The sequence below is a fragment of the Myotis nattereri genome (genome assembly GCF_964212035.1).
Source record: "Myotis nattereri genome assembly, chromosome: 16".
In the NCBI taxonomy this organism is placed as follows: Eukaryota; Metazoa; Chordata; class Mammalia; order Chiroptera; family Vespertilionidae; genus Myotis; species Myotis nattereri.
In genome coordinates, this window is record NC_138091.1 from 41,165,823 (window position 1) to 41,179,764 (window position 13,942).

General features: G+C 42.3%; 1 protein-coding gene across 3 annotated transcripts in view; it reads left to right on the forward strand.

The window, feature by feature from the left end:
- Positions 1–6,596: 6,596 nt before the first annotated feature.
- ATP6V0A1 (ATPase H+ transporting V0 subunit a1) overlaps positions 6,597–13,942 on the forward strand; it is a 58,597-nt gene continuing 51,251 nt past the window's right edge. For all 3 annotated transcript variants that reach the window (XM_081109422.1, XM_081109423.1, XM_081109424.1), the window contains exons 1-2: positions 6,597–6,732; positions 8,821–8,982. In XM_081109422.1, coding sequence (XP_080965548.1) covers positions 8,866–8,982 — 117 coding nt within the window. In that variant the 5' untranslated portion in view covers positions 6,597–6,732; positions 8,821–8,865. The remainder of the gene's footprint in view (positions 6,733–8,820; positions 8,983–13,942) is intronic.

Here is a 13,942-nt window from a genome sequence, read left to right on the forward strand (position 1 = left end):
AACCATAGATAAAATCAACATAAATGCCTGATTATTCTGGATCAAAATATTTTAATCAAGTTTGAGCTAAATTAGCATGTTTCCTGACTGTGATAAAAATAAAATCTGATTTAAATCTAGTATTTGTACTATTTCTGTTCTAATAGCCTTTGCCTCCTCCTGTGAGAAAACTTCTACTCACCTTTCAATACCCATCTTGAATGTCATGTCTTCTCAAAGCTTTCCCTAAGTCCAGACAGGATTAATATGACTCTTCTCTGGGTTTCCATACACTTCTGTTCCTGTCTCTGCTATATTGCATATTATATATTGCCGGGAGCCGGTCCATGCTTGCTGTTTCAAGGGACCTGGCATATATGGCATACTGTTCTTAATATGTTTGCTCACCTTCTTGGCACTATGTGTTTTAACCAAGGTCTCTGAGAAAGGTTGTTTCCCCAGGTAGGGATTTTCCCCTGAAGTTAGGGAGGGAATAAAACCTCTTAACTAAGTGCCAGGCGGGTAATTAATCACTTTAACTATAAACAATCATGCTTAGGCTACATAATCTTTACTCCCTGGAATGGAGATAAGAAACGCCCTAACCTTTGTAATAGAGATTGATAGGATTGAATCAACTGGTATAAATACAGATGTAACAAGACAGCAAGAGAGAGAGAGACAGAACCTAGGCACAGAACCTACACAGAACGTTCTCTAGGGACAGAAGAACTTCGCTGGAGAGAACATGGCAAAAGATCTTGGACAGAAACTGGCCTCAGAACCTAGAGACAGAACCTAGCGAGAGAACATGGCAAAAGATCCTGGACTGAACCTGACTACAGAAATTGGCAAGAGAACCTGACTAGAACCTGGTGACTGAACCTGGCTGGAGAACCTAGACAGAACCTGACTGGAAAACCTAGCGATGGAACACGGCCACAGAACCTGGCTGGAGAGAACCTGGCTGAAGAACCTAGAGACAGAACCTGGCTGGGGAACTTAGCAAGAGAACATGGACACAGAACCTGGCTGGAGATCCTAAGCAGAACCTCTCTGGAGATCCAGACCAGAACTTGGCTGGAGATCCTGGCTGGAGATCCTGGCTAGGCTGCTGATCAACTGAACGCTGTCTCCATGTCCTTCCTTCTTCGCCGACTCCGTCCACACCTTTGGGGACCCCTGGACCTGCTGGGGTCGGACCCCGGCAATATATTACAGTTAGTTGTTGGTCTAATAGACTCCTTGATAGACTCTGAGCTCCTGTTCATCCTTGCATTTCCAGTTTCTAGTATTAAGTCTGGCATAATAGATATTTGCTGAAGGGAATGTTGGATTTTTGATGATTTTGGATTTTTTTTATAAAAGTACTCTTCCTTGAATTTAAAGAGCATTTTCCTCATAGGTATCTTTCGATATAGAAGAACTTCAAAAACTGTAAATGGAATACAGACATCAGCACTATCATATTATCAAAGTTGATGACCTTGCAGTTTTCACGGACTCCACAGACACTTTCTGATTCTAGCTTCTGCTCTGAACCTTTCCCAGCTGTCCTCTTTGTTAAGAATACAAGCATCTGTCACGAGCTCTCCTCCTCAGATAATGAGGTTCATAAAACAAAGGGGAGAGACAGAAGAGGCAGGATGTGATCACACTCCTTTTTATCTGATGCCTGTGTTCTTTTGTTGGTAGCAGAGTTCTATTAGAAGGCCGCCACTTCTTTCAGGATCATCTATCCATTCACTCATTCAGCCAAGAAATGGTACTATTGAATGAGTAGGCCCAATACTAGCGGAGAAAAAGAGTTTATAGTTTGGTAATAGAAAAAAAAAAAAACGTCATGAGAAAGTACTGTGTTTTTTATAAAAGAGAAACTAAAATGTCTCATGAGATTTCCATTGAGGAAAATGAAGCTTAAGGAAGTGAACTAACTTGCTCAAGTTTCCACACCTTGTAACTGTTAGAGCTGAAATTTATTTCTCTTACATTTAATATCAGATGGACTAAATGGAAGAACTGAGATTCAAGCCTAGTTCAGGATGGTACAAAAGCTTGTGGTCTACTACACTACACCATGTTGTCTCCCATAGGTTTCTGCTTTGGTTATGAGAGGGGCAAATGAACCTATACTAGGTTATCGGCAATGAAAATAAAAAGAGTAAGGTGGTAAAGGCAAGAAATAAATGCAGGACCCACAATTAGCATGATGTGGCAACTACCTAAATGTGGAAAGAAAGGAAAAGAGTGGAATTAAAAATAGCTTAAGCTCTGAGCCTTGGTAATTACAAAAAAACAATGATACCATTAACAGGATCAAAGATCTCAGGAAAAGAGGCAGTTTTTATTCTGTGAGAGCTCTAATCCTTCAAAACTCTGCTCTCCTGTCATCTCCTCAATGTAAGTTTTTTTGACATCCTCAGGTACATTATACAGAATTTTTAAATATTTTTTTATTGATTTCAGAAGGGAAGGGAGAAGGGAGAGAGAGAAACATCAATGATGAGAGAGAATTATTGACCTGCTGCTTCCTGCATGCCCCCTACTGGGGATCAAGCCCACAACCCGGGCATGTGCCCTTGACTGGAATTGAACCTGGGAACCTTCAGTTCGCAGGTTGATGCTCTACCCACTGAACCAAATGGGCTAGGGCCATTATACAGTATTTTATATTTCAACAACAATAATAATAATGACGATGATAATGATAGCTAACATTTTTTAAATACAGGCTGAGTGCCAAGCATGTGCTAGGTTCCTTTTACTCTTCAAAATAACCATGTGAAGTATTATTAACCCCATTCTATAGATGAGGAAACTGGGGCTTATAAGGTTTTAAGATTACAGATATTAAATGGTAGATCGAGAATTCAGCCTAGCCGGCATGGCTCAGTGGTTGAGCTTCGACCTATGAATCAGGAGGTCACAGTTCAATTCCCCTTTAGGGCACATGCCTGAGTTGCAGGCTCAATCCCCCGTGTGGGGTATGCAGGAGGCAGCCAATCAGTGATTCTCTCTCATCATTGATGTTTCTCTCTTCCTCTCTGAAATCAATAAAAAAATTTTTTTTAAAAAAAGAATTGAATTCAGAGACAGCACTCTTACCAAAGGCAGGACAACGCAATACATGAGTCCAGGAAATGTCACCAAACTGGCTCAGTTTGAATCCTGCTCTGCCATTTACTAGCTGAGTGGCTTTGGGCAAATTATTGTGCTTCAGTTTCACCATCACCATTTGCCTCCCAGTATTGTTGTAAGGTTATTTAAATGCGTTCATATGCATAAAGCATTTACAAAAGGGCATATTGCATCATAAATATTGATCATTGCACTCACACCTCTGTTTTCTCTATCTATCTCTGTCTCTCTCAATTATTAGAACTTTATTTATTTCTGTGAGTTCCTCTAGGACAGGAAGTGTGTCTGTTTCATTTTCCTATCCCCAGCACCTAGCACAATGTCTGCCCCACAGGAGGTCCTCAGCAAGCATTTGTTGCCTGGATGGCATTATTCAAGCAGCCTGAAATTCCATCTCTGAGTCTTGGAGAAGAGAGGTGAGTGGAAAAATAGGTCTGAGTCCCACACATAGACATTTAAACCTGACAACAGGCAGGACTGCTAAGGAAGAGGCACCGGAGAAAGATTGACAGCAGGAAATGAAAGGAGACAGAAAAAGAGCTCTGGAGGATTTACTTTCAAGGAAGCCATGAAAAAAAATGAGTTCAAGGGAATTGCGCTGAGTCCAGATGAAAGGCTGTCTTAAAGGTGAAGTATGAAAATTTGTGGTTAGCAAGCAGCTGACTCGGAGGTTTAAATGTGTGTGTGTTGTGTTTTTGTGCGTGTTTTTTTAAGACTCAGAGGAAGGAAATAACAGTCATTGTGTAATTTCTAAAGCTTGGCAGGCTTTCAAATGTGGGTCTCTACTGTATCAACCTTGCCCGGAAAGTTGGGAAAGCGAGGGAGCATTCAAGATCACAAATGAAAAGGGGGGTCGGGGCTCTCCAAGGTGCTACTTCTCAACTAAATCGTAATGCAGTTCAGTTCTATCTTCACTCACAATGTGAAATAGAAAAATCAAATGAAATGTGTATTTAGGCCCTTCGTTATTTTGTTTAGGCTGGTAAAGCAGGATTGATGATGTTACTGTCAGGTAGACACAATTATCAACAGCATGTTTTTATCTGAAATATCTTCTTCATTACACTTGAATCTCCATTGTGTTCTCCCACCCACGGAGACCGAATAACCAGTTTTTCCTGATAGAGTTTTGGTTATTACAAACGACTTGGATCCCTACTCCTCTTTAAAAGAAGGTCAAGAAAAAGGAATCGAGATCAATATTTGAGAAAGGCATTTTTATAAAAACAGGTAGGCAACACGCACGTTTTAAAAAACGAGTTATTCTTTTAAACATTTTGAGGAATAAAAAGCCCTATGTGGTCAAATGGGCCCGCAGGAATCCACCAAACAAGATACAAATATACTTTCACAAACAGTCTTAGAGTCCCCCCCACACTGTTAACTGGGGAAATATAGACCCAGTACAGTTGTCTGAGGAACTAAACCAAGTACCTTTTTATTTTGACTTCAGAGAGGAAAGGAGGAAGGAGAGAGAGAAACATCAATGATGAGAGAGAATCATCCATCGGCTGCCTCCTGCACGCCCCACACTGGGGATTGAACCCACAACCCAGGCATGGCACCCTGACCGGGAATCCAACTGTGACCGCACCCTCTGAGAGGAGTTTCCCATAGTTAAGTGCCGAGCCCCTCCCTGTTCAAGGCTCTACTACAGGATCTAGCACAGTGAGCACCTTTCCCAAGTCGCTCGGCACCCTAGGGCTCAAATGTTCTTTTCTGTAAACTAAGGAGGACAGTGTGGTGTGTGTGTGTGTGTGTGTGTGTGTGTGTGTGTGTGTGTGCATGGTGCGTGTGGTGCATGTCTCTGTGTGTCTGAGTAGTGTGTGTGCGTGTGGTATGTACTAGTATGTCTGTGTGTCTGTATGTGTGGTGGGTATTTTTGTGTGTGTCTGTCTCTATGTCTGTGTGGTGTGTGTGGTGCGTGTCTCTGTGTGTGTGTCTGTGTGTGGTGGGTATGATTGTGTGTGTGTCTGGGTGGTGTGTGTGTGTGGTGTGTATGTATGAGTGGTGTGTGTCTGTGGTGTGTGGTATATTCTGTTTCTGTGTGTCTGTATGTGTTGTCTCTGTGTGTGTATGACTGTGTGTGGTGGGTATGATTATGTGTGTGTCTGTGTGTGTGGTGGGTATGATTGTGTCTGTGTGTCTGTGGTGTCTGTGTGTGTCTCCGTGTCTGTGTGTGTGTGGTGGGTATGATTGGGTATGATTGTGTCTGTGTGTGTGTCTGTGGTGTCTGTGTGTGGTGTGTGTGTGTGTTTCCATGTGTGTGTCTGTGTGTGATGGGTATGATTATGTGTGTGTCTGTGTGTGTGGTGGGTATGATTGTGTCTGTGGTGTGTGTGTGTGTCTCAGTGTCTGTGTTTCCATGTGTGTGTGTGTGTGTGGTGGGTATGATTGTGTGTGTGTGTGGTGGGTATGATTGTGTGTGTGTGTGTGTGTGTGTGTCTCCGTGTCTGTGTGTGTGTGGTGGGTATGATTGTGTCAGTGTGTCTGTGGTGTCTGTGTGTGTCTCCGTATCTGTGTGTGTGTGGTGGGTATGATTGGGTATGATTGTGTCTGTGTGTGTGTCTGTGGTGTCTGTGTGTGGTGTGTGTGTGTGTTTCCATGTGTGTGTCTGTGTGTGATGGGTATGATTATGTGTGTGTCTGTGTGTGTGGTGGGTATGATTGTGTCTGTGGTGTGTGTGTGTGTCTCAGTGTCTGTGTTTCCATGTGTGTGTGTGTGTGTGGTGGGTATGATTGTGTGTGTGTGTGGTGGGTATGATTGTGTGTGTGTGTGTGTGTGTGTGTCTCCGTGTCTGTGTGTGTGTGGTGGGTATGATTGTGTCTGTGTGTCTGTGGTGTCTGTGTGTGGTGTGTGTGTGTGTTTCCATGTGTGTGTCTGTGTGTGATGGGTATGATTATGTGTGTGTCTGTGTGTGTGGTGGGTATGATTGTGTCTGTGGTGTGTGTGTGTGTCTCAGTGTCTGTGTTTCCATGTGTGTGTGTGTGTGGTGGGTATGATTGTGTGTGTGTGTGGTGGGTATGATTGTGTGTGTGTGTGTGTGTGTGTGTGTCTCCGTGTCTGTGTGTGTGTGGTGGGTATGATTGTGTGTGTGTGTGGTGGGTATGATTGTGTGTGTGTGTCTGTGGTGTCTGTGTGTATGAAAGTACTGGAAGCGCTCGCAAGCTCCCCTCCAGCTCTCAGGTCATTTCATGTTTCTCCCTTCCTTCCTGCTACTTCCCTCGAGAGGAACTTGTGGGTGAATCCTCGGGTTAATACAGACAGAGACGGCAGGCGGCCTCGCTCACCGTCAGCGCCGGAGACCAGGGGTCTGAAGGCTCGGCACCTGCCCGCCAGCCCCGCCCACGACCGTCCTTCCGCCGGGCGCTGTGGAGAACAAGATGGCGCCAGCGCCCCGGCTCTCGCGGGGCCCGCGACTGCGCACTGCGGCGCCGCCCGAGCAGCACCCCATTGGCCGGCTGCAATGAGGTCATCTTAGGGCGGAGGCCGCGGCGGCGCGGGGGCGTGGCTCTGCGGACGCAGGCACGTCCGAGCCGCGGCACCCGGAGCCGGGGAGGCTGCGGGCTGGGTCTGCGGCGACGCCTTTGGTAGTGGCCCCGCCGGCGGCTGGAGGTGAGCGGGGATGGCGCGGCAGGGAGCGGCCTCCAAGGGGCACTGGGAACCCTAACATCCGCTTCACTTGTCCAAGGAAGTAGCAGGGATCCGAGGTCTCTGAAAGGAAATGGGGCTCACCTCTCTTCGGGCGCCCCTTCTGTGGGCAGAAGAACCGGAGGTTCACTCCCCTTTGGAGGCCCTGATCCCTGCCGCCACTTAAGGGGTCGGCGGAGGAACTGAAGGTTATTGGAATGGCCGAAAAATTGGGGGGAGACTTCTTAAATGGGGTCCCAATGGGAGAATTTCTCCCTTCTAGTCCCTCCTCCGGGAGGTAGGTGTGCCGATGCTCGCTGGGTGGACAGGAACGAAGCAGGTGAATCCAAATACCTCGTTAGGAGGCGAGGACCGGGTGACAGCGGCAGTGCGCGGGGACGCCTTGTTTGGATTAACCTTGTGCAGCAGAATTCCTATTTCTTTATAATTTGTTTTGTGACACACACCACGACAACCACCGCCACCACCACCGCTACTCCCCCGCATCCCCTAATCGCTTTGGCCAGTTTGGTTTTCTGTTTGGTTCGTCGGAGAGATGCATTTAGGGAGATTTGTAATCGTTAAAAAACAGGGGGGAGGCAACTCATTGGAGGCTGTCATGATTGGCAGCCCCTGAACTATGCTGATCAGGCATAATATTATGTGTTTAGAGATTGTGGACTCTGTCCCATAATTAGGAGCGAGGTGTGTTGGGGGGCGGGGTGGTGGTGGTATAAAGTCAAGCTACATCATCTCTTGAAAAATCCTTGCTTGTATCCGAGTGTGTTGTTCTGCTGCTTTGAACATCAAAGGCACAAAGGCTTGTCATTCAAATTTTTCAAGATGTCTCCCAGCCTTCCCCGAGAGCAACTCTTCCTTCCATGCCAGTTTCACCTATCATTACGGATGCGCTCATGATACTAAAAATACCGTATGTTTTTTCGAGCTTAGATACTGCACCGTCTGTGCCTCCCAATAGCTGATTGAGAATAAATAATTGCAGTTTCAGGACCACTGATAGCGCCACTGGTCGTTATTACCTGGCAGTGATAAGACAACCCTAAAATCAAACCTTTATGGAGGCGCGCAGGAGAAGCTTTAACAGATGGAACAATGTAGTTCATCTTGAAGGTGGGGATAAGAAACAGAAGGCTTCCGAGGTGGAAAGCTTATTCTCTGTGGCTTGATAAAACTGCTTTGTCATTATCAATGGATTCCTGCCATGCTTGACTTGATATTGAGCTTAATAAGCAAGCTGGTTCCTTTTTTTTTTTTTAAGATAATGATTATGTAGTTAGATTCTGTAGTGAGAAGATGGTGCTTTCTGAGGAATTTGGAAGGTTAAACCCTTTAAGGTAGTCATAACTTGAGGGTAAGGCTGGCAGTTTGGCTCTTAGAAATGGGCAGTAGCCCTAGCCAGGTGGCTCAGTTGGTTGAAACACCATCTGTACACCAAATGGTGGTTTGATTCCTGATCAGAACACTTACATAGGTTTAGGGTTTAATCCCCCGTCAGGGTAAGTGGGTCTGGGAGGCAACTGATCAATGTTTTTCTCTCCCTCTCCCTTCCTCTCTCTAAAATCAATGAAAAACATATTCCCCGGGGGAGAATAAAAAAAAGAAGAAGAAGAAATGGGCAGTACAGGTTAGAAAACGGTGAGGTCTCTTCTGTTTCCTGACACAAGTGGAAACCAAGATAGAGCAGTGTGGATGTCACTGCCTCAGAATGTTGTGTCCAGGGTATTAAAAAGCTGTCTGGGATCCCCAGCTCCTATTTTTAATATGGACACATTCTTATGTATTGAGATGTCCCAAAATATTGTCATCCGATCCTGATGTTGACTGCAAAGGAAGAGACTTTTCATCAGGCACTCTGTGGGAGAGGATTCAGTGGCAGCCTTTGCAATTTCTCCTTTCCGTCTTTCTAAGGAGGATGTCAAAACAGTTGTTAAAGACCTGTCAGCATGAGGTGAAAGGCATGGAATGCAAAACGGAAGAGCCTTACTGAGTGCTGTTTGCTCTTAGCCCTCTTAGTAATTTCCAAGGTCATGCAGTTTTCCCTTTTTGCCTTAGGTTGGAGAGAAATCCCGGTACTCAGTGGATGTCCTTTCTGCCACCATGGGGGAGCTTTTCCGGAGTGAGGAGATGACGCTGGCCCAGCTTTTCCTACAGTCAGAAGCTGCTTATTGTTGTGTCAGCGAATTAGGAGAACTCGGAAAGGTTCAGTTTCGTGATGTAAGTAATTGTGGAGCTGCTTCTTGATTACCACTGAACTGTCATTTTCTGGTCATGGCCAATTGCTTTATGATGAATGTTTTGCTTTTTATTTGCAAAAATAACATGACAGCACGCTTACTGTTGACACTTTTTTGAGTTGTCTTTCTAGGGGTGAGATTGTTGTGGGCCAATCCTTTCATGTTTTTATTGGTTCCCCTTTGAGAATAATCCTAAGCATTCTCAAGGTAATTGCTTGGGATGCAAACGGAGGACAGCAAATTAACATGTTCAGGGATTCCACTTTATTTTTGGGCTTCTTAACACCCATAGCAGGATCTTAAAAATATTTTCATAGCTTTTCCATACAGCAGGTCATATGTATTATAAGATCTGAAGCATGCAGTTAGGGATATATAGTATATAAGTAAACGTATACTGAATACCTGTTAAGCTGAAGCATTATGCTGGGAAGTTGGAGAAGATATCAAAAGAAAATGGACAATCCTAGCCAGTTTGGCTCAGTGGATAAAGTGTCAGCCTGTGGACTGATGGGTCCCGGGTTAGATTTGGGTCAAGGACACATGCCTGGGTTGTGGGCTTGATCCCTAGTGGGGGGCGTGCAGGAGGCAGCCGATCAATGATTCGCTCTTATCATTGGTGTTTCTATCTCTCTCTCTCCCTCTCCCTTCTTCTCTGATATCAATAAAAATATATTTTTTAAAAAAGAAAAGAAAATGGACAGCCCTGGCCAATGTGGCTCAGTTGGTTGGAGCATCGTCCCATGCTTCAGAAAGTCCCAAGTTCGATTCCCAGTCAGGACACATACCTAGATTACAAGGTTGATCTCCAGAGGGGCCTCATATAGGAGACAACCAATCGAAGTGTTTTTCTCACATCGATGTTTCTCTCTCTCTCTCTCTTCCATCTTCCCTCTCTAAAAAAAGAAAAAAATCAATAAAAGCAAAATGGACAGTATAAGCGTATACTAGTAAAAAGTATGCCCTATGGTGCTCACAGTCTGATATTTGCCGCTGAAAGGAGGGGGAAGTAAACAATTCCCTATTAGGCAATCTCAAAGGTCCATGTACCTCTCATTGACAACATTCATTATAGTTGTGATTTTACATTCATCAGTGCAAGTAGATGATTAAAGTCTTCATCTGCTACTCTGATCTAAGTACCATGAAGACAGAGACAGTGATTATCTTATCCTTAGTGTCCACATAGAAGATAATCAATATTTGTTGGAATGGATGGATAAAGAGGAGTAATCAGAAAGGTGTGGGATTATCAATACTGACTTCCTGGAATTGGCAAGCTTTCAGGAAGTTCTCAGTCTGAGCTGAAACTGCACAAATACAACCCAGTGATAGTCTTATTCCTTATTTTCTTTGAACCTTTGTATACCATCTCTCTTGGAGTGTTCTTTTACCTTTCTGAGGCTCTTCCACCGGCCTCTCTTTTATCTTCTCCACCTCTGCCCTCAGTGTCAGTGTTTCCCAAGCTCTCTGCTCTCTGGATAAGCCTGTCCACACCGACATCTTCCTTTATCACCTTTTTTTCGGTGATCTCATCCATTCTCAAAATTTTCATCTTTATTCATTGTGCCCCAAACCTATATCTCTGGCCTTGACTTCCCAAATACCTTCCCTGAATATACAAATTTCTAAGCTTGTTGTCATCTCTGCTAATACGTCTCAAGCTAATACATGTAAATCCCAACACCTTTCCTTTTTCTTCATCCTCACTTCCTAAACTTGAGCTAATGCATTGATATTCTTCCAGTTTTTCAGACTTAAAACCTAAATCAAACCTAACTCACCCTTAATTTGCAATTCTTCATCTGGCCCTATATAGTATCTCCCTTTCTAATAACCATTTGGGTTCATTCAGCATTCTTAACTTTTACTTATTATGTATTTCAGTCATACAAAAAATTATGGGGAATAATATAATGAATACCTATGTAATTTATATTGTCTACTTAAGGGGTAAGCATTCCACATATAATTGAAGGTTCCTGCCTCTCCTTCCTCCCTGTGTTTCATTTCTCTCCCCTCCTCCCTAGAGGTTACTTTGTATAGTGACTTTTGCCCTTACCTGTGTTTTTTTCTTTATTTTTATTATTGTTGACAGTATTATTCCCATATGTTTTTATTTTTTACTTTTGCTATGTTTGTATGAATCACCAAGTAATATATAGTATAATTTTGTATGCTTTACATGGTATCATATTGTATGTATCTTTCAGCAGGTATTTTTTAAATTTAATATTTGTGAGATTTGACCATGTTGGTACAGGAGGCCCTAGTTCATTTATTTAAATTGCTATATAGTTATTGTAAAAATATATAATTTATCATTTTTTCCTTCTAATGATTGCGTCTGTCCATTACAAGTTGCAATGAAGAGTCTTGCCTGTGTCTCCTGGCATGCATCTTTTATAGTTTCTCCAGGGGAATGGTTCTCAAACATTTTGGTCTAAAGACCTCTTTACACTCTTAAATAAAATAAAATTGAGAACCCTAGCGGGCTTTTATGTGAGTTACAACTATTTATACTTATTAAATTGGAAATTAAAGCTGAGAAATGTTTTAAATATTTATTAACTCATTAAAAAATTATAATATAAACCCACTATGTTATAATAGCATATTTGTGAAAAATAGCTATATTTTCCAAAACAAACAAAAAATAATGAGAAGAATGGTATTGCTTTTACATTTTTGAAAATCTTTTAGTGTCTGAATTAATAGAAGATAGCTGGCTTCTCATTTGCCTCTGCAGTCAGTCTGCTGTGATGTATGTCATGAGACCCTGGAAAACATCACTGAAACATTCATGAGACAATGAGAATGAAAAGGGCAAATAATGTCTTACTGTTACTGCGAAAATGGTGTTGATCACATGGACCTGCTGCTACTCCAGGGATGATAAGTAGGAGGGGCATTGCTGAGTGTAGTGTGCTTCTCTAGCTGGAGGATGCCAGAGTGTACTTCACAGTGCACGTGCCTGTGCATGCTCCCATGGCTGGTTGAGAGTTCCTGTCCTGCCACAGTGTCAGGAACAATGTCAACACCTCTGTGCTCAAAGAAATTCACCAACACAATGGGTGCGAAGTGGTATCTTATTGTTGTTTTAGTTTGCATTTTCAGTATTAGGACATTTGATACCTTTTTATCTGTTTATTGGACAGAATGGGTTTCATTTTCCATGAGCGTCTGTCCATATCCCCTGCCTGTTTACTAATGGTTTGCTGGCCTTTGGCTTGTTGACGTGTAGGATTTGTAAAAGTTCTTCACGTCTTCTGGAATCTAATCTTTTTCTACTCCTTTACTAATAAATTCTTCTAGGCTTTCGCTTATCTTTTCCCTTTGTTTATGGTGATACAAAAAGTTTATTTTTCTTTTTCGCTTATTTGTGTGTTTTTGCCTAAATTTCTTATTTTGAAAAATTTCAAGCCTGAATACTTCTATGTTAATTCACCAGTTGTTAACATTTTGTCACATTTGATATAATCTTTTTCACTTTACCTTTAGAGAGTAAGCTGTTTCTTCTTCTCAAATCCTTATCCTTTTGTTTCTTTTTCTCATTTCACCGTACACATTGGGACCTTCAGTAACATGTTGAAGAAGAGAAACAGCAAGCTAATACTGGTTAGGGTTGTGCTTAGCTGAGTGTAACAAAAAGCCCAAATGATAGGGGTGTACTTTTCTCATGTAACATGAAGCCCAGCTCCACGCTGTCATCATTCTGTATCTCTGTTTGACCATCCTTGAACATTTGGCTTTTGTACTTACAGATAGCCCCATAGCTCCAGGCATATCATTGAAGGAAGTGCAAGGAGAAAGGAGAGGTACATATTTCTTTCCCAGAAATTCTCAGTAGAATTTTAAAATTCATTATTGGTGCCCAGATTATGGCATACACTAGCTGCAAAGGAATCTGGGAAATGTGTTTTTTTAACTGAGCATTTGCTGCCCTGAACAAAATTGGGATTTTTGTTACTAAAGGAAGACAGCAAAATGCTAAGTATCCATGAAATGACATTCTTGTCTTGCTCCTGACTTAAGGGTATCTTTTTAATGTTTCACAATTTTTTTAAATCCTTACCTGAGAGCATGCTTTTATTGATTTTAGCGAGAGAAACATTGATGTGAGAATGAAACATCAATCGGTTGCCTCCTGCATGCGCCCCCACCAGGGATCGAACCCACAACCTGGGTATGTACCCTGACCAGGAATCAATCCTGAGACCTTTCAATGTACAGGGCAATGCTACAGCCAACTGAGCCACACCAGCCAGGGCTAATGTTTCACAATTTAAATAAGATGTTTACTCTTACATATTTTGAAAATTCTATTAATTAGATTATGCACATTCTTTCAATTTCTGATTTTCTAAAGTTATTGTTACAAATGGTTGTGGAATTTTATTGAATGCCTTTTCATCTATTGGTGTTACTATGTTTCTTCTGCTCAATCTATTAATTTGGTCAATTACATGTCCAGGTTATTTTTCTACTATTTTTTAATAGCTTTATTGAGATATAATTCACCTACCATATTATTTTTTCATTTAAAGTGTATAATTCAGTGATTTTTAGTATATTCACAGAGCTGTATAACCATCACCACAATTAATTTTAGAACATTTTCATTACTCCAACAAGAAACCTTGCACCCATTTGCAGTCACTCCCCAACTCCTCTCCCTCCACAGCCCTTGGCAACCACTAATCTACTTTCTGTTTCTGTGGATTTGCCTATCTGGACATTTCATGTGAATGAAATTATACAACATATCTTTTGGGACTGGCTTCTTTCACTTAGAATAATGTTTTCAAGGTTCATCTGTGTTGTAACATGTATCTGTACTTTTCTGTCTTTTTGCACTTTTTCTTTGATATGAAAATATGCAACATATTGAAATGAGTGGTTTCAATATAAGAAGTAGTTGATATCTTCTATCTACTCTG